The sequence below is a fragment of the Phocoena sinus genome, chromosome 13 (assembly GCF_008692025.1).
Source record: "Phocoena sinus isolate mPhoSin1 chromosome 13, mPhoSin1.pri, whole genome shotgun sequence".
Taxonomy (NCBI): domain Eukaryota; kingdom Metazoa; phylum Chordata; class Mammalia; order Artiodactyla; family Phocoenidae; genus Phocoena; species Phocoena sinus.
The window spans coordinates 62,323,702-62,345,397 of NC_045775.1; the positions used below are offsets into that span (position 1 = coordinate 62,323,702).

The 21,696-nt window shown below is 37.9% G+C and overlaps 1 protein-coding gene and 1 pseudogene across 6 annotated transcripts in view; one reads left to right on the forward strand and one right to left on the reverse strand.

The window, feature by feature from the left end:
- Positions 1–21,696, reverse strand: part of EXOC6B (exocyst complex component 6B) — a 729,400-nt gene that overhangs the window by 596,962 nt on the left and 110,742 nt on the right. For 5 of the 6 annotated variants that reach the window (XR_004352738.1, XM_032652455.1, XM_032652454.1 and 2 more), the window contains exon 6: positions 18,572–18,776. Coding sequence is in view for 5 of the 6 variants with exons in the window: in XM_032652455.1 (XP_032508346.1) it covers positions 18,572–18,776 (205 nt within the window). In the remaining variant the exon portion in view is untranslated. The remainder of the gene's footprint in view (positions 1–18,571; positions 18,777–21,696) is intronic. The other variant, XM_032652456.1, reaches the window with a different exon arrangement.
- On the forward strand, positions 2,973–4,155 carry LOC116764154 (annotated as a pseudogene).

Consider the following 21,696-nt stretch of genomic DNA (forward strand, 5'->3'; position numbering starts at 1 on the left):
TCCTAAACAAGAGGGAATAAGAGAAATGTCACATTCTCAATCAGTGAGATAATAATTAGCAATAATTAATTAACTGAAGTTTCTGGTAGTCCTCATTACCTGTTCAATATGCTTCCCAACCTATACTTTTGATAAATTTCATGATCAATGGCCAAGGGGTTAGGAATAGAGAGATGGTTTGACTACAAAGGGGTAGCACAAAGGAATTTGGGGAGGTGATGGAATTGTTCTGTTTGTGGTGGTGTTTACGTGAATCTATGCATGTTTAAAAAGTTATGGACACCAAAAAAAAGATATATTGTATGTAAATATTTTTAATTTTGAAGCTACTCTAGGGTTACTTGCTAAAACTTTTTAGCAGGGAGATCTAGTAGGATGTGAGAAAATAGATTCCTCTTGTTCTAGAACATCCTTAGGTCCACACCTCTGGCCCTCCTGAATATATTTGAATATTTCTTTTTCTTCCTTTCTTTTTATTTCCTCACATACCAGTTCCCTTACCATTATTTTGATGGAGATTTTTTGCTCAGTAAAGAAAACATCTGGCAGAGGACAAGAATAAAGCACTCACTGAGCACAACAATCCTAGGAATTCTCAACTGGATTTCTCCAGGGCCAGTAAGAACTATCCCCCAGGTCAAAGGGCACACCACGGGGATTCGGGGAGGGCTCTAAATCCAAACCTCAAACTTGGCTCCACTACACTCTGCACACGTGGCAGGCATCTAGAATTGTCAAAAGGAAAGTACAGCATACCAGTAAACTGACTTGTTCATACCAAGAAGTATCAGCACAGGAGATGAGAAAATACACTGAGCTCAGAGCATAGCTCAATCTAGTAACTGAGAAACACGATCACCACACGCATAGTGAAGTTACTTCAAGAGACTGTAGAAAGACTAAGACCCAAAATACAATTTCCATCAACAAAATAAAGATATCCATTTAAGTCTCACTAATTTCTACAGTCTGAATTGCCCATTTAAGCAGATGTAAGGTTTGTTTCTCACTGACATTAAAGCAATTATTGCAATATAGTACAAAAACAAAACAAACAAAAACCCTGCATTTCTTAACACTGAAGCCTGAAAAAAATAAGGAAAACCTTCAGGTTAAAAAATTTTTTTTCCCTCTAAAAGTAGTGGCTCATGCTTTTCCAAATCAGTTTGTTTAAAACTACTCATGAAAAAAATGTAGTTGCAATCATTTAATAAGAAGATGGAGAGGCAGAAAGACAGCTGGTATTAAGCTATCAATACCCAAGTTACCCCAACTGAAGACTAATTGCCCGATAAAATCACATAGATCTCAAAAAAAACATCCAAAAATGCCATATTTATTAAGTGCCTACTGTGTGTCCAAGTACTTTACATACATGATCTTATTTGACACATTAATAAAAGAGGAAAATAAGGCTTAGATTAAGTGTTTTGCCCATTATAAGTGAGAAGTTTCAACCCAGCTTTCTTGACTCCAAACCTATGCTCTTTAATATTGAAGACACTACAAAAGAAATTTTCTACAAGAAAGACTTGACTAGGAATGGATATGAGCTAATTTTCTCTAAAAATTATTACAAAGAGAGTTGCCTGCTGCTCTGTATTCTCTATTATCACTATAACTGCATGACAAAGATAAGGTAAGGCACCACCTCTCCTAGTCTGCAATTAGTGCAAGCCAAGGTGATAATAAGTAAATGCCTATGGTCCTTGAGAGAGTCAGCAATGGATCCAGTCTCCTTTCTCCCATTTAAGGGTCTACATTCTTAGACCACTATCTCGAAGTGTTCTTATAACCAATATAATCAAACTCAATCTTTTAAAGTAAAGTAGCTTTGATTGGTGCTAATGCCTCTTTGATTATAACATTTTATAACTCATAATTCTCCTACTTATAAAACGTTACAGTAATTTTTATAGTCAATTACATGAGACTAATTTTCTTGGCTATTAATGATACCTGCTAGCCCAATGAAAGCATTAAAAAATAAAAGACAGTTGAAATGACCAAATGACCAGATCTCTATGAGATCTATTTTATAAAATGATATTAAACAGATCTAAACTTGGGGCAAAGAAGCATGAAATGTGAGAAAACATTTGCCAAATTTAAGATGCAGTTCAAACAGTAGAATAAATTACTATCTGTAGGCAGGGCCCAAGGATTAATCACATTTAAGTAAAAATAGGCAAGACTTAACAACCATTTTAAAACATGTCTTTAGTGTCCTTGTTTGCTTTGTATATTCACTGTGTTAATATAAGATTAGATATTAGAATCTAATTAGAATTAATAGTGAAAGCATATCAGAACATCAAGAAAATCTGAGATCTGGGAAGAACCAGAACTGATGAGTTCTTATCCTTGAATTTAAACCCTTTAAAAATGTCAAACTTGGAACTGTTCTTTAGACCAAAGAACCATTATCCACACAGCTAAACATACACATAATAGAGAGCAAATACCACGATTCTCAAACTTTATTATGGTTTCAGATCTTATATCATGGTTGACTTTTTAAAATAAAGATTCTCAGTTGGGGTGGTCAGCATGTAAGGCTGCTCAAGATGAAGCTGAATTCTCAGGTCTTACAAGCAGGATTTCTAGAACTAAGAGAGAGGCAAACAGAGAAAGAGAGAGAGAGAGAGAGAAAAAAAAAAGAGAGAGAAATAGAGAAAAAATAAGAAAAGAAAAAGGAAAGGAAATGGAGGGGGGGACCCCAACCATACAAAGAGATGCAAGTAAAAGAGAAGCAAGTCTTTGTTTTAAAATATATATTCCATATTTCAATCATGCAGTTGTTATATCTGACTTGAGAAAACATCATCCATACACAAGCAGAGTAAGATAGTACGCTCCTCGAAAAGGCGGAGGAGTGGCGGCTGCCCGAGCTGCGCACCGCAACGCGCTCCTTCCCGCTCCCCCACGCCGGCACCGGCCCACTGACCCACTCATCTCACCGGCTGTAGAAAATGGTGAAAGAAACCACTTATGATGTTTTGGGGGTCAAACCCAATGCCACCCAAGAAGAACTGAAAAAGGCTTACAGGAAACTGGCCTTGAAGTACCACCCTGATAAGAATCCAAATGTAGGAGAGAAGTTTAAACAGATTTCTCAAGCTTTCGAAGTGCTCTCTGATGTAAAGCGGATTATATGACAAAGGAGGAGAGCAGGCAATTAAAGAAGGTGGAGCAGGTGGTGGTTTGGGCTCCCCCATGGACATCTATGATATGTTTTTTGGAGGAAGAGGCAGGATGCAAAGAGAAAGGAGAGGTAAAGATGTTGTGCATCAACTCACAGTAACCTTAGAAGATTTATGGTGCAAAAAGAAAACTAGATCTGCAAAAGAATGTGATTTGTGACAAATGTGAAGGCCGAGATGCTAAGAAAGGAGCAATAAAGTGCTGTCTCAATTGCCGAGGTACTGGAATGCAAATAAGAATTCATCAAATAGGACCTGGAATGGTTCAGCAAATTCAGTCTGTCTGCATGGAGTGCCAGGGCCATGGGGAGCAGATCAGTCCTAAAGATAGATGTAAAAGCTGCAATGGAAGGAAGATAGTTTGAGAGAAGAAAATTCTAGAAGTTCATATTAACAAAGGCATGAAAGATGGCCAGAAGATAACATTCCATGGTGAAGGAGACACCAAGAACCAGGACTGGAGCCAGGAGATATTATCATCATTTTAGATCAGGAGGACCATGCTGTTTTTACTCGACGAGGAGAAGACCTTTTCATGTGTATGGACATACAGCTGGTTGAGGCATTGTGTGGCTTCCAAAAGCCAATATCTACTCTTGACAACCGCACCACAGTCATCACTTCTCATCCAGGTCAGATTGTCGAGCGTGGAGATATCAAGTGTGTGCTAAATGAAGGCATGCCAATTTATCATAGACCACATTAAAAAGGTCGCATCATCAATGAATTTAAGGTAAACTTTCCTGAGAATGGCTTTCTCTCCCCTGATAAACTCTCTTTGCTGGAAAAACTCCAACCTGAGAGGAAGGAAGTGGAAGAGACTGATGAAATGGACCTGGCAGAACTAGTGGACTTTGATCCAAATCAGGAAAGACGGCGCCATTACAATGCAGAAGCATATGGGGATGATGAACATCATCCTCAGGTTGAGGTTCAGTGTCAGACCTCCTAATGGGGCCAGTGAATAACACTCACTGCTGGCGTTTTATTTGCAGTAGTGATTGAGTGAAGGACTATAATCATAACATGCTCACTACTTGCTATTGTTTGTTTTAATATTCAACTATAGTAGTGTTTTAAAAGTTAAATGAAGAATAAACTCAAATATAAAAGCGCTGACTTTGCCCTGTATGTATGATGACTTCAGTGTGCAAGATAAGTTTAATACTTGTAAAAACTACTTTAAAAAATTTCCCCTAGCTTTTGTTAGGCCATACTTTGTAACTGATTTCAGCTATGTACATGGAATAGCTTAGACTGAAATGCCAGGTATATGTATTGGCTTCAGTGTATGACCCTTAATTGTTCAGCTATGAAGTTAAAACTGTATTTAACTGGCAGTCAAAGAATGTGTAGAGAAGTATTGGTCTGTATAGTGGTATTAAGTGGGATTCATTGTGATCCCTCTGCATTTACTCTATTGCCTCAACTGTTACTTGAAGATGGCATGCTATATAATTTAATTTAGCCTGTGGTAGCAATGATAGAAATGATACCTTTCTAAAGAAGGGGTTTATCATATAACATGCTGCTTCTTGAGGGCTTGCATTTGTAGAACTGCATTCCCTTCTGCTGGGCCATCTTTTTTTAATATATCTAGTTATTGGTCCTGGTTACTTTTTTTTTTTCCTTCTCTTTGGACCACAGTAAGCCTTAAAAGTAGTGACTTCTGGAGCAGGGTAACTTAGAGGCTGGAGTGATAAGACCTTTACGTGAAGAAGTAATTTGCATGTATGAGTTAGGATGGTGTTTTGCAGGTATATTACAGGCTTACTTTAAACCATTTAACTTATGCTCCAAAGAAACTGTAATTTAATGTTGGTAGTATAGCAAATTATGAATAGCTTTAATTGTATGTTTAAAGTCATATTCTCACAAGCTTAAATCTGGATATCAGAATTAAGCAATTCTTGAAATGTATGAATGTCTCCTTAATATACTGATTACAAAGCAAAAAAAAAAAAAAGAATACTAGTTCGTTCAGACCTGCAGTGAGAGATCACTACCTATTAAACATAAACTTTAATAGTTCATTCCAATGAGATGAAAATACATCTTGCTTCCATTCATCATTTAGAAAGGCAGAGAGAGGCTGTGTCTGAACAGATCTAAACTTCATCTGATAATGGGAATTCCCTGGTGGTCCAGTGGTTAGGACTCCGTGCTTCTACTGCCAAGGGCCCGGGCAAGCTGCGCTGTGCGGCCAAAAATAAATAAGCAAATAAATAAAGGCTTGGGGCTTCCCTGGTGGCGCAGTGGTTAAGAATCTGCCTGCCAATGCAGGGGACACGGGTTCAAGCCCTGGTCTAGGAAGATCCCACATGCCGCGGAACAACTAAGCCCATGCGCCACAACTACTGAGCCCACGCCCTAGAGCCCGCAAACCACAACTGCTGAGCCCACGCACCACAACTACTGAAGCCCACATGCCTGGAGCCCTGCTCCGCAACTAGAGAAGCCACCGCAATGAGAAGCCCGCTCACCACAACAAAGAGTAGCACCCGCTCACCCCAACTAGAGAAAGCCCGCGCGCAGCAACAAAGACCCAACGCAGCCAAAAATAAATAAATAAAATTTGAAAATAAAGGCTTTTTAAAAAATAATAATAAACTTAATCTGATAATAAAGACAATAAAGTGGTTGTTCTTGGCCCCCTGTACAGGAATATTTAACAGCACTTAGGCTGTATATTTACATATTATATTTAAGGCATCATTTTAAATAACCTTTCATATCACTGCATATTTCAGAGGCTAAATTATATAACAAAAACACAAACAGGTAGCATCTTATTTATGTCAATAAGATCAATTCATTTCTACCTGATAAGTTAGGTCGAAAGTGCTGGTCTCAAGTTCAAGTCAAAAGTGAGTTCAGGGGGCTTCCCTGGTGGCGCAGTGGTTGAGAGTCCGCCTGCTGATGCAGAGGACGCAGGTTTGTGCCCCGGTCTGGGAAGATCCCACATGCCGCGGAGCGGCTGGGCCCGTGAGCCATGGCCGCTGAGCCTGTGCGGCCGGAGCCTGTGCTCCGCAACGGGAGAGGCCACAACAGTGAGAGGCCCGCGTACCGCAAAAAAAAAAAAAGTGAGTTCAGTGACCTGAATTTCATTTCCACATTAGTGTGGTACAATTTTTCATGATACTTGGAGGCTGCAGGAAATCCCAGGAATATTGTAACGGAATGAAGTTCAGTTATTGTACAAACTACCGAAGAAAAACTTCATAGTGTAGGTCATTTTCCTTTATTGTAAATTTAACAGAAAGTTAACACTGGCTCTCTCCCACAAAACTCTGAGGCCAAGTCAAATTATATGTAGGCTAGCCTATCAGCACTACTTTCCTTCACTGCTCTTTTAACTCCCTCTTTCCCCATCTTCTCCTGCAGCAGCACAGGGACTACTCACTCACCAGAACACATGCCCAAGTATGAAATGAGTGTGAACCTGCAACAGTGGCAGGGGTGAGGTAGTGTGACATTTTGCAACCAAAGCAAGGTATTGAAGAACTCATATTCTCTTCTGAACAATGGTAAATATTTAACTTAAGAATTCAAGGCAGGGGAAAGAGAACATTCTGGTTATCACAAATTTGCAAACTTTATCATCGCTTTCAAGATTTTTATATTATTTTTTTAATTTGCTTTGTTGCCTATTAAATCAAATTTATCTGTTCACTTCTTTAATAAGGCACACAATACAACAGAGATTTGAATAGACCTCAGTTTAAGTTACAACTAACACATAATTCCTTTCCCACCTTGTTACAGCTATGAATCTGAAGACTGGAGACTCCTCAATTACCCACATAAAACAGAAAAGAAAAGCAATAATGCCATAGATAGGTATAAATAGTCCCTTAAGTAAGGGAACGCTTCCTCTGTACCCTGAGAGTTGGAACATTTACTACCTCATATCCAGTCCACCAACAAATCCCATGTTATACACATACACCTAACCTGACTTAAGTTTCTTTTCTTTTTGTGTGTGTTCAATATATCTTCCCTAAGTTATACATGCAAAACTATGCATAGTTAAGTTATACATAAACAGTTTATTATGAGAAACAACCGTTTCCTCCTCTCCCCTTTCTCCCCAAATCCTGCTCCCCAGAAGCAACCACTCTTTTGATGTTTACATCTTTATCGCTACATACCATGCTTATGTGTGCTACTGCTTATTTCTTTAGGTTTTTTTAATTGTGGTAAAATTTATGACATAAAATTTTCCATTTTAACCATTTTTAACTGTACAGTTCTGTGGCATTAGGTACATTCACCTTGTTGTACAACCATCACCACCACCCATCTTTAGAACTTCTTCATCTTCCCCAACCAAAACTCTGTACCCATTAAACATTAACTCCTCATCCCTTTTACTGCTAGCCCCTGGAAACCATCATTCTACCTTCTGTCTTTATGAATTTGACTACTTCAGAACCTCAGATAAGTGGAACTATACAATATTTGTCCTTTCATGCCTGGCTTATTTCACTTAGCATAATGTCTTCAAGGTTCATTCATGTTGTAGCATGTGTCCAAATTTCCTTTTTTAAGGCTAAAAAATATTCCATTATATGTATATACCACATTTTGTTTATCCATCCATCAATGGACACTAGGATTGTTTCTGCCTTTTGGTTATTGTGGGGTTTTTAAGTTCTAAGCATTATCTATTGACTTTCCACCATGGAAGACGGGGGTTTAAGGTCTCTTTCACATTCCGTTTTTTTTTGCGGTACGCGGGCCTCTCACTGTTGGGGCCTCTCCCGTTGCGGAGCACAGGCTCCGGACACGCAGGCTCAGCGGCCATGGCTCACGGGCCTAGCCGCTCCGCAGCATGTGGGATCCTCCCAGACAGGGGCACGAACCCGCATCCCCTGCATCGGCAGGCGGACTCTCAACCACTGCACCACCAGGGAAGCCCTCTTTCACATTCTTAACACCAGCACCAAATATCTGTGCAGTGTCCATTCACGTATCCCTCTACAACAGAGATAAACCAATGGATTAATTACCTATATTAACTTTTAGCATTTAATTATTATAACTGTATAAATGCAATACATAGCCAAGCCATATAATATATTGTTTTTAACCTCTAAAGACATTTAGGATTTTCACTTTGTCCTCTGGCTTCTGAAAATTCACAATATGCCTTGATATAAGTCTCTTTTCACGCCTTTTGTTGGATAGTTGGTGGGTCCTTTAATCTGCATGTTCATGTCTTAGAATTTTGGAAATTTTCCCATATGATTTCTGTGATGAATTCCTTCCCTTCATTTTTGCTTTATTTTTCTAGAATGCTTAGTATTCAAATGCTGGATCGCCTAGACTGCCCCTTAATATTCTTATATCTTTTCTATTTCCCATGTTCTATCTCTTTTTCTTTTTACTCTTCCCTCTGGAATATATTTTTAACTTTATTTTCCAAACCCTCCTTTAAGTGTTTTCTGCTATCATATTTTTAATTTCTAAAATTCTTTTTGTTCTCTGCACTTCTCCTTTTATGCAGCATTCTGATCTTGCTTTTTACATGTAATTTATTTTCTATTATCTTTCTAATACTACTGACAATAGTTTGGGTTTTTTTGCCTTTTAGGTTTTCCTCTTCTTGCATAGTCCCTATCTTCTGCTTCTTTGTATGTGTTTGTTCTGACTCTACTTTCATGTTAGAATCTTTTCTCAAATATCTGGTGATCCTTAGCCATCTGCTCAAATTTTAAATTGGGAAACTAAAAAGCTGACTGAATGTACATCAGTCTAGTCTACTGTGGCCTTCAAAGTGATCTGACTTGCCCTTTTTACTGGGGACTACTCAGTGGACATATCTTTAGGATACTTCTCTTGGGCTAATCATATTATTCAGAGTATTCAGATTATCTTCCAATCTCACACCTAAAGGGTATAAGCCTGGTTCTGGGAACCAAATCAGAAAAGAGGGCTGTGAGATTTAGGATAAATCTCAGTATTTAGTATATAAACTTTCACTGTTTTCAGTTTGTGTCTATTGTTCTCTGATCTTCAGCTAGAGTTGGGATCAGGTAGTTAACTGATAGGAAAAAGCTGGGGAAGGAATCCAGATGTCTAACTGGTTCTGAAATAGACATTCAACCAATCTTCCTGTTTGGCCATCAGTTTTACCCCCTTTCCCTGATGCCAGCAATTTCTTAAACATAGGGGTTCTGCAAAACACTAAAAATTGGGTTGTTCTCATTTTCTTCTACTACTGGTTTAGGACTGAGTTTTCTTGGATATGTTAGGACAATTATCACACATCTTTTTACTTTCCAATTTCTAAAAAATGCTGCTATCACCTGCTCTCCTAGAGTCTTTATGTTTGGGAGCTCGTGTTTTTTAAAAAAATTCCCTTAGCTGTTGTTTTTATGAGTTTGGAGAGGTGGAAGATAGAAATATATGTGTTCGACCCACTATCTTTAACAAGAAGTTAATTTGATCACTTCTTAGTACCTCCACAGTATTTTCAGATAGTTTCAAAATCCATTCAAAGTGCAATTTTAATGTTTTCATATACTTAAGAATATAATTGGAATAAGAGGATATACCTTAAATATTAAAAAAAAAAGGATGGCTTTTCCTGAAAAATGTTAAGGTGTAGGTACATTAAATTTAATTAAATACACAATTAAGAGTAATTAATTGATTTATTAACTATCTACTATGACCAAGCACTATGCTAGCAAGGTGCTGAAGATATAAAGGTAAAAAACATACCTCTGTCCTTACAGAGACCATAAACTGGTTGGGAAGACAGATAAGTAAAGCAGCAGTCATGCTAACAGCATTCCCTAGTGCCATGAGATGCTATCTTGGAGGGCCCTAGTGGCTCTCTACCTTCCCCATTCTCAAAGCTTAGCAATGAACTGGTAAAACTAGTTACTAACTCAATAGACTGAGTCAGCTCATCTGAAGAATACTAAGTCTCTTTAGCTAATCTAAGAGGCATTGATAGAATTCCCCTAGCCAAGTCACTTCTCTGACCAGCAAGGATCCACCTAGTACATATTGACTAGATGTTCTTGCCCTTCTCCCAGCTTCCCTATCAATATTACAAGAGCAGGGTCCTTCTCCTGAGGCATGTCCCACTGTTTATACAGCAAAGTTGAACCCATCAGGTCCCTCCACAAAATGACAGGAAGATGGTATTCTCAGGCACTGTTCTGACCTTTCTGCCTATAAGGTTTACTGAGGAAAAGTTACTTTATACCTATATGGCATAATACTAATTTGTGTCTATGCCTCTTGTATAACACTACCTTTATCACTTATTAAATTCTTATACTATACATTTGGGTCAATTTCTGTTCTTGTATTCTGTTCTACTCAGCAGTTTATTCTTATGATACCATATTGTTTTAAATTAAGTATTACTGCTTTCTAGTACAAGCCAAGGCTCAGTAAAAGGAATATTCTCAAAAGAATTTAATCTTAAAATAACTTAAACATATATATATATATATATATATGCATATATGTAGTATATTTGTGAGAGATGGTGTAAGTATTGCAATAGCTGCTGTTCCTCTAAAGTAATGGTCTATTTTAGGATGAGCACACTAAAAATCCATGTTCACAAATTATACTGAGAACCCATATGACAATTTTCTCTTAAAATTTAATAACAAGAAAATTTCTCCTGATAAGCTGGTATGCTTTGCTTAGCCAAAGCAAATAAATAATATGTTTATTATATATACACACACCATATAGTTTCCTTTTTATCCTGAAGAAAACTCAAAAGCAAACTGTAATATTGCCATCAAATTAGATTTAAGGAATAAATTCTCTTTCACTCAACATGAATCAAGGGTCATTGATCTTTTAAATTTAATTGTCATCTTTTTAACTGAACTCAGGTTCAAAATATTTTAGAAGTGTATACAATAGAAATAATTTTTATGGTAAGGAGAAAAAAATGATTAAAAATGAGATCTAATTCAAGTCTGAAAATTGTCACAGAAAATTGAATTTTAGGAATAAAATTAAAAGTAGTTCAATCATCAAGTTTAACTCTAATTTTAATCTTCCCCTTCTCCATACTCTTAGAATCTATTTACGTTCACCATTCATCTAGGATGGTTCTTTTTCTTTCTTTCTTTTAATTTAACATGTATTATAAGCCTGGGACTAAGCTAAGTACTTGATTTCCCTAAATATTTCCACATCTTTTCAAAGAAGATTAAAAATTCCAACTGTACAGTTGTGAAGACTGAATGTGATGTTTAATAACTTGCCCACTGTCATACAGCTAGCAAATGACAAATCTAGGAGTCTAATCCAAACTCCAAAGTCTATTCTGTTAACTATCATATTACTGAACAGTAAACTAAATCCCTACTATCCTCTTCAGATTCTAAAATTGTACTATCTATCATAAGCTACTCTGATTGTTGCCTACTTCAAGAATCCCATATAACACAGCTCTCACATTCCCCCACCTTACCCGCAGGCCATCCACATCATCAAAGAATAAGGAGCAAGAATTAGTACAAACACAAAAATACCAAAATCAAGAAGAAAAGAAAATAAAAAGTAAATCCAGGAACACCAAACCAAGTGAGCACCAACTTCTTTGACTCCAAAGGCCATATTCTGTGGAAGTTTTGCATAGCATCCAGCGCAAAAGAGATTTCAACAGCAATACTGCTTTTACTTGGCAGTCATTGCATGGCCTATGTGAACTCAGTTGGTAGTACTATGCCTGATTTAAGTCAAAGATGTTCTACACAATAAATAAAACAGCATATTTTGCTCTAGTCAAGACTTAATCAAAGAAAGTCAAGGGCTGACAGAACCATGGTGACAGTTAATCTCACCCAAGGAGCAGTTTCTTTAAAACTAGTTACTAAAGGAAGAATGCCTGGGGAGCCTTCCATTTCTTTTATAAGCAACCAGTTCCTGTTCTAAGCATCAGTCATATAACCTATATAATTTGGCAAAGCCAAGTTAGAATTTTAAAAGTAAGTAAATCCTTCCCTTTGTTAAAGGGCCCCACATAGAAATCAACCTAGCCAAGAATGTTTACCTTACAAATGTTATTTAGTCCCACAAAGCCTACGGCAAACTAACCAAAATAACAAATACAGAACTTCCCTCCTGCACAAATCAATTCCATAACAAGTGAATTACAGAAATCAATTGCAAAAGGAGAACTAAAAAACAGCAGACAATTAACGAAGAACTACTTTAGACATTTTTTATAAAACAGTTCAAGCTAAGCTGATTATTTAAAAATAAGACATACACAGTATTTTGGAAGCACACTGTAAGAATATCAACACAGAAAATGGAACAGGATAAAAGGGAGGGTTTTTCTACTTGCTTTAACTATGGCTCTACTTCCCATGGAAGACTCATAGGTGGGTCCATTAAATGCTTTCATTACAATACCGTGTTAAAAAGATAATATACAGGAACATGAAACGTTTTTTTTGTAAAATAAGACCGCTTGACTTAAAATTCGACATGGTAATACACAGTAGAATGGACAATTTTTAAATTCCTCCTCAGATTCTGCTATATGATTGAACTTCTTCTATCCTAGTTTTCATACTTATACATTTTTCTTACTTTTCTGCAGCTTCCCAGGTATTGTATATTGGAAGACAAGTGAAAGACTCAGAAACTTCTAGCTTGACACCTTTTAAACCAGACTGACTATACCATTGTTTCCTAGACCCAAAGGCAAAATTAAAATAAAAATGTACAGTTTAGTAAAAAGTAATTCTATTCAAGACCAAAATAACAGAGTGTATTAGTTTTCTACTGCTGTGTAACATACTACTATAAACTTAGTGACTTGAAACTACACACAATTATTATCTAAGTTTCCATGGGTCAGGAATTCAACATGTTTTTGCTGGGCCTTCTGCTCAGGGTCTCGACAGGCTGAAATCATGATGTCAGTCAGGTCTGTGGTTTCATCTGGAGCTCACAGTCTTCTAAGTTCACTCATATTGTTGGCAGAACCCAGTTCCTTGTGGTTGTAGGACTCAGGTCCCCATTTTCTTGCTGACTGTCGGCTGGGGATAGCTCTCAGCAACTCAAGGCTGCCTACAGTTCCCTGCCGTGTGGCCCCCTCCAAAACATGGCATTCTGTTTCTTCAAGACCAATAGTAAAGCATCTGCTGCAGTTTTTAATCTCTCTAACTTTATATCTGACCTCTAGACCCTCTTTTAAAGGTTCTCACCTTATATATTAGGTTCACACGCTCAAGGGAGAGGATTTTACAAGATGCACAGACCAGGGGGCAGGAATCCTGGGGACCATCTTAGAATTCTGCCTACCACATGTAATCAAAGCAAAAAGCTTCCTACAGATAAAGCTTTATCCAGAGACAATATAATAGTTGGAATACAGAGAAATGTATAAACTACATATCCTTCAGGTCATCCTCAAACAGTATTTTTGCATCATCCTCAAATAGTATTTTTTGCATCATATCTCTTGATAAAATTGGACAACAAACAGTTTGAGATTATAATCTCAGGTAAAAGTTTGGAGCCACATTTGCTCATTAAACCCTAATTAGGGTGGAGTCCTTCTGGTAGTTTAACTGGTATATCCCAAAGATAAGCCAATCTACCAACTGCCTCCATCATTTCATTGTACTAAGGACAAAGCCCCACCCATGGGTCAATGCAGCAACTCAGGATAGGGTAAGTGGAAGAAGAAAACGGGAGATGTCCACCAAGAAAAAGCACAATCATTTATATAATTTCCAGAAGCTCCCAGACCAACTATCAATATTAAGTGATATTTTCAAATCTGTTTTCTTGTATGATTCTAAAGGTCACTTAGAATTTTTTTTAAGGAAAAGAACACATTTTTAAGGCCAAAACTGCAGTTGCTGAACTAAAACTGATGATGATGATAAAGTTCTGAATAGTGGCATAGACAATGCTAAAAACTGGATTAGTAAATTAGAAAGCAAATATATGGAGAGAAATGTCAAAGAGATGAAATTGTGAAGAAAAACAGACAAGAGACATGGAAATATGTATTTTTCTAAGCTCTGTAATAGCAGGTTGTAGCAGACTAGCTAGGTATTCGCCAAACGCATTTCCTCTTTCTCCTGGTCACACAGATAGACTATATTTCTAATCCTCGCTTGCAGTGTATGAGCTTCTGCTGATGTAATGTTGGCAGCAGTCATATGTATCACTTACAAGCCTGGTCAATTAAAAAAAAAAAATCTCCAGGCATTATTTACTTTTTTCTCTACTGCTGTAACATTGAAAGCCACATGTTGAAGTGATAGAGCCACAAGTTGGAAGAGTCCTGGATCGCTTCACAGTCACTTAAAGAAGAGCTACCCAACCAGGAACATCCATTTTGGACGTCACATGAGCGAAAAATAAAATTTCTACGGTGAGATTTTAGAGCTTAGCTATTACAACAGGCATCATTATTTAAAGAAACAGGCACTGGCATTGGAAGAATGGTGTTGCCATAACAAAAAAACCTAAAATAAATGACATCAGTTTAGAGGTCAGGCAGTAGGCCACAAGAATATATATTTAGCAAGTCAAAGGCCTGAAAAGCCCTGTGATACTGTGGCAAAACAACTGGCAAAACTGGAACCTGTAATAAATGAAAAGGCACACCACGTGTCTATTGGGTCTGTAGCTCTATATGTGAAGGTAGAGAGAGAGTTATAGTGTATATTGGCATTTGCTTTCTGCTTTTAGCAAGGTTTTACACAAAAACGATGAGCACAGAATTTCCTACTTTGAAAACTGAAATTACAGGGAATAGCACAAGGTCAGAAACTTGGGCCTCAGAGGGTTAGAAAGCTGAACACATATAGATCCCAAATAGTAAAAGAAAAAGATGGTAAATTTTGAGCAATTAAGTCCAAAGAAGACCTCCTTGAACAAAGTGACTTAATCCTGAGGCAAAAATTAGATTCAGGTATGGTTTTCTTACCCGTTATTTCATATAGCCTCCAAGTAGGGCCTAAGTAAGAAAGAGACATGAGGCAAGGGTTATGCTCCCCCAACTCTACTACCTCCCCAAACAGAGAAGAAGAAAAAAAATCATTCCTGAAAATTATATTTAGAAAAGAACAGTGGGTATGGTATCTAAATAGAACCTATTGGAAAGAGACAGATCAGAGGTCTACTAAGTTTTGAGTTAACTATAATGTCAAAACCCCACAAATCTGGACTAAATAAAACTTTGTTCAGAACCTTAAAACAACCCTTGGGCTCCTAAACTTGTAGAAGCAGAAAGTAAGCACTGAAAGATAGAGATATAAATGTGGTTGTAGATATAAGTGTAAATGTAGATGTATGTGTATATCTACAGAGAGAGAGAGAAAAATCTTCAAATGAAGGTATATTCCCCAGCACACACTTCAGAAATGTACACAGAAAAAAATAGGAAAAGAAAAACTAAGATGCAGCCAAGAGCCCAGGAGCACAATGGACAAAGGAGTTCTTTCCACAGAATCAACATCTAGACAAGGAAGTTCCCCTACTACTAAGGCAGAAAGATTTCCCAATGATGGCCCAAAAGGATTACATGATTGGCTATGAAGCAGGTAATACTGTACATCTCCTGTTCTTCCCTTTTCTAAATGGAAGTTTTTGTTGTAGCTATTCTGTTCTAGCTTCTCCATGGTATACTGAGGGTGGGAGGGCCACAGGTGCAGATAACCTATCTTAGTTCCTGGTCATCAGCCCACTGAAGAGCCACATCTGGATCTGATGGAGAGTACTGAGCATCCCTGGAAGATATCATACTTTGAGATGGATGTAGTAACTAGATGGGATATTGAGTTGTATTCCTTAGGGAAGGGACAAGTATGTTCTATGGATGAGAGGAAGAGTGAACAGATATGGAATTCCCTGATGGCGCAGTGGTTAAGAATCCCCCTGCCACTGCAGGGGACACGGGTTCGAGCCCTGGTCCGGGAAGATCCCACATGCAGTGGAGCAACTAGGCCCGTGTGCCACAACTACTGAGCCTACGAGCCACAACTACTGAGCCTGTACACCTAGAGCCCATGCTCTACAACAAGAGAAGCCACCACAACGAGAAGCCCACACACTGCAACGAAGAGTAGCCCCCACTTGCCACAACTAGAGAAAGCTCACGCGCAGCAACGAAGACCCAACACAGCCATAAATAAATAAATTTATTTTAAAAAAAAAAGGAGTGAAGAAATATTTGATGACCAAAAGGGTAGAACTGTGCCAGAGACTAGCTACTATGCACCAAAACTGTGTTCTTCTCTTAGACAGAGTGAGATTATATTCCCCAGCATCCCTTACAGGTTGCTATGGCCATGTTATTAAGTTCTGGCCAGTGAAATCAGAGAAAAAGTGATGATGTGTCACATCCATGCCTAGCCCTTAAAAACCCTACCACATGCAATACTCTTTGGTCTTTCCCCTTTTGCAGCATCTTCAAAACCATATTAAAAATGACAGACCCATATAATGGAAACTTTCCTTAAATCACCATTGCAAAGAAAACCATCACAAATCAGAAACATCATTTTGGGCTTGACATAAGTGAGAAATAAACCAGATCCTCTCCCTCTTTTCTAACATCCATGAATTCAAACAAATATTTACTGAACACCTACTACGTACAAAGTATATGGTAGTTTCTCTCCCTCCTACTTTCCTTACTTTTTAGGTACTACAAGATTTTAAAATGTGTAAGATATCTTTATTCAATGATCTTATATATACCATAGCATAGGATAGTAATACATGCAATAAGAGCTATACTTAAGATGAAAAATGCTATAGGAGGAATAAAGGGTTATCAGTTAATTAAAAAGTCCTGAATTCACGAAAGGTTTCTTCACCATTTCTTTAAATGACAAAAATACAGCCAACAGCTAACAGTTTACACATTTTGAGTGCCATAGCAGACAAATTCATCTCAGTCTAATCTGAATTCTACTACAGAATCTGACCTTTACAAGCTGTCTGAACTTGAGCAAATCACTTCCCTGGCCTAGGCCTTAATTTCTTCAGATAATTAGGGGAGAGAGCAGATATCTCACATTAAATGAAATAACAATATTCTTCATGGAATCCTCTCTTTCACCAAAAAGGAAGTAATTTCTCAAGCAAAGGCCTAGGAAAAGCAACTTTGTACTATACTCTTGTATATTTTGAAAAATTAGTAAAAATTTGTCAACCACAATAAAGACTTGTCTTACAAGATACCTTCATTCCTGTACTCAAAATATACACAGCAAGGCAAAAGTGTATTTTCAATGATTAATTTTGTTTCTTCACCACTAAAAAAAATGACATGATATGATTATTTCCATCAGGGTTTATCATCAACTAGTTTTAAGCTTTCCACTTCGTAAAGTATAACAATAAGGAAATTAAAAGAAGAATTGGGAAAAGAATATGTGTATTCCCTTAGGAAAGGGATTTCCAAAGAGGCAGATCTCTTTTGCAGAATCAAAGACATATCTAAAAGATTACCAAGGCTAGCTGAGACCAAAAATATGACCCAAAATATGACCTACTCCCTCATTCCTCACAGAATTAAGAACTACAAATGACTTATTCAAGAACACAGTTGTTTATAGAACCAAAAAACACTTTCCATAAACAGCTGGATCTTCTACTTATTGTTATAGGTTACATCATAAGGTATACTGAGAAATTTTAATAAAAGCAGTGTGACTTAAATTTCAAAAGAGCAAGTAATACTGTAAATTATTACTGTTCTTTATTCATAACGACAAAGTACTTCTGGACGTTCCTTGTGGCTTTCATAACTTAGAGATGAAGATATTGAAAGAAAAAAATCAAAATACTTTCAACACATTGTTAATTTATAAGCTATAAACAAATTCCTTTCTGTGATCATAATTCCCAGCATTTCCCAAAAGGCCTTTTTTCACTGATACCCATTGATATCAGAAATAACAGTTATAGAAATATTCATATATAACATGACATCTTGCTTACACAGTAAATAATCAACCAAAGGTACCTGCAGCACAATTTAGCTCATTAACTAGAAAGAGAACTTCTAAAAATCTTGGGGGGAAAAAAAATCTTGGGCTTCAAATCATACCCAAAGTCAAGAAAAGTATTCAAAAAATAGAAAAGCCTCTTCAAAGCACCAATATAAACCATCACAATCAATCAGTATGTACTGAATATTCACAGAGCAAAACAATATACTAGTAAATAATTCACTGCTCTGCTAAGAAAATAAAAGATATTTTAAAATCATGTGTTCCCATAAAGATGAAGGACTTCCCTAAAATGACAAGAAACAATTAAGACATTTAGCAAAAAGAAATCTGTGTTTAACAGAATACTTGCAAAGTCATTGGCCAACCTATCATAAACCCAAGACCTACTTGCTTCATGGCAGTCTCTCCAATTTTGTCTGAATGTTTGCGGATACTCTCCAGAAAGTCTTTGAGATCAGACATAGAAACATCCTTAATTTCTTCTCGAAGCTTGGGGATATTGTCCACCATCACCTTGCAGAATCGATAATGGCTTACTTGAGGCAGATAGGTATGCTCTAGATGTTCCAGAGTTTTCAGTGCAGGATAATGCCTATAAAAGGAATTGCATCACCTTTAGCTCAACTCAGTCTTCTTTAGGGCCACAGATATATTCCTCAGGCAAAATTTCTAGCCTGAATTAGTTTTCACTGTACATTAAGACAAATCCAGGATTAAGTTTCCAAAAAAACATGAATGGAAAAATTAATGTCAAATTATTAAAAATCAATATATATATTACAGGACTTAATAAATTATAATCAAAAAAAGATTTTTCCCAAGAATACAGAAAACTTTGAAAATCCACCAATGAAACTCATTACATAAAGAATAAAGGCCATTGCTAGGAAAAAATAAATAAAGGGAAATATAAAATGATCATATCAATGCCACAAAAATCATCCCATAAAATAAAGTACCCAAGGATAGACTTCCAACTATGGCACACAGAAGAGCTTAGCAAATCTTCTACCCAAAAAGCAAATATAAACTAGACAAAACTGTCCCAAACAACCATTTCAAGACTCCGGAAATTGGAAAGGACTCTGCAGAGGAGAACAACAAATTGAGAAGGGTTTATTCATGAAAACTGCTAAATAGAGAGGGACTTTGTGGCATTCTTGCCTGGGGCTACCTCCATCACCCTCTCCACCTCCCCTCACCCCATCACTGGTTATGGCTTGTCAGGAAAATCAGCAGCTTCTCTTCAGTTAGGGGCTGACATGATTTGGAGCAGAGGGTGAAAATCTTAGATGGAGTGGTGTTGTTAGGAAAAGTAGCAAATTCATTTTAAAATAGGAAGAGAGTGGGGGGAACCTCCAGCTCTACTGGCCTGAAGTTCGTCTAGGTTGGAACAAAGAGCAGACTGGAGGACTAACCAAAAACTTAACAGGGAAGTCCCGGAAATAAGAGAACCATAGAATAACCTGATAGCTCTCTGAATACCCCTAGCTGACTGAGAAGCTGTGCACAAATGCAGGGGACACCTAAAAGGGCCTAAGCACTCCACACATCCTTAGCTGACTAGGAGACTGCAGGCCTGTACATAGGAGAAGGCTTGGCAGAATATAAAAGCTCAGCAGACTTGAAAACTTGCCTGAATTTTGAATGCACTCCCTAACCCACATACAAGTCCACTAACAAAGGGTAGACACCTTTCTCAGCTCAAGTTTCTTTGAGCACCCAGGACCAACCATTAGCTGATGACTAGCCTTTAAAAATGAAAATGAATTATATTCCCAGATAAACAAAGACTAATAGAATTCCTTGCTAGCAGATCTGCCTTACAAGAAATACTAAAGAAAGCCAGAAAGGAAATGATAGTAACTTGAATTCAGAGGAAAAAAAATGAAGAACATAGGAAAGAGTAAATATATGCTAAATATAAAAGACTGAATAAATGTGGGGTTTTTTCTCTTTTCTTCTTTTACTATCAGTAAAAGACAATAGCTTTTAAAGCAATGATTATAACACTGTATTGTTGGGTTTATAAATATAGATATAATATAAATGACAATAATAGCACAAAAGAAGAGGGAAGAAATGGAGCTAAGCTGAAGCAAAACTACTTCTATATATTATATCAAAACTACACGAGCAATGACCTAAAGTAGACTGTGACAAACAAAGAAGATTATAATCCACAGAGTAACCTCTAAAAAAAAAAAAAAAACCTCAAAAAATACAACATTAAAAGGTTTACGGAAGAATTAAAATAGTATACTACAAAATATTTAATACAAAAAAGAAGTAAAAGATAAATAAGAACAAAAAAGACATGAAAAACATAGAAAGTAAAGAGCAAAACCCAACCATATTAATAATTATATTAAATGCAAATGGACTAATAAGCACACAAATCAAAAGGCAGACACTGGGGCTTCCCTGGTGGCGCAGTGGTTGAGAGTCCACCTGCCGATGCAGGGGACACGGGTTCGTGCCCCGGTCCAGGAAGATCCCACATGCCGCGGAGCGGCTGGGCCCGTAAGCCATGGCCGCTGGGCCTGCGCGTCCGGAGCCTGTGCTCCGCAACAGAAGAGGCCAAAACAGTGAGAGGCCCATGTACCACAAAAAAATAAAAAAATTAAAAATACATGTTCAAAAGGCAGACACTGTCAGACAGGATTTAAAAAGCATGATCCAGGGACTTCCCTGGCGTTCCAGCGGTTAAGGCTCCATGCTTCCACCGCAGGGGGCATGGGTTCAATCCCTGGTTGGGGAACTAAGATCCCGCATGCCGCACAGTGCGGCTAAAATAAAATAAAAAATAGGGCTTCCCTGGTGGCGCAGTGGTTGAGAATCTGCCTGCTAATGCAGGGGACACAGGTTCAAACCCTGGTCTGGGAGGATCCCACATGCCGCGGAGCAACTAGGCCTGTGAGCCACAACTACTGAGCCTGCAAGTCTGGAGCCTGTGCTCCGCAACAAGAGAGGCCGCGATAGTGAGAGGCCCGCGCACCACAATGAAGAGTGGCCCCCGCTTGCCAGAACTAGAGAAAGCCCTCGCACAGAAACGAAGACCCAACACAGCAAAAATAAATTAATAAACTCCTATCCCCAACATCTTCAAAAAAATAAATAAAAATTAAAAATAAGTAAATAATAGGGCTTCCCTGGTGGTGCAGTGGTTGAGAATCTGCCTGCCAATGCAGGGGACACGGGTTCGAGCCCTGGTCTGGGAAGATCCCACATGCCGTGGAGCAACTGGGCCCGTGAGCCACAATTACTGAGCCTGCGCGTCTGGAGCCTGTGCTCCACAACAAGAGAGGCCGCGATAGTGAGAGGCCCGTGCACCGCAATGAAGAGTGGCCCCCGCTTGCCACAACTAGAGAAAGCCCTCGCACAGAAACGAAGACCCAACAAATTTAAAAAAAAAAAAAAAAAAAAAAAAAAGTAAATAATATAAAAAGCATGATCCTGGGCTTCCCTGGTGGCGCAGTGGTTGAGAGTCCGCCTGCCGATGCAGGGGACGC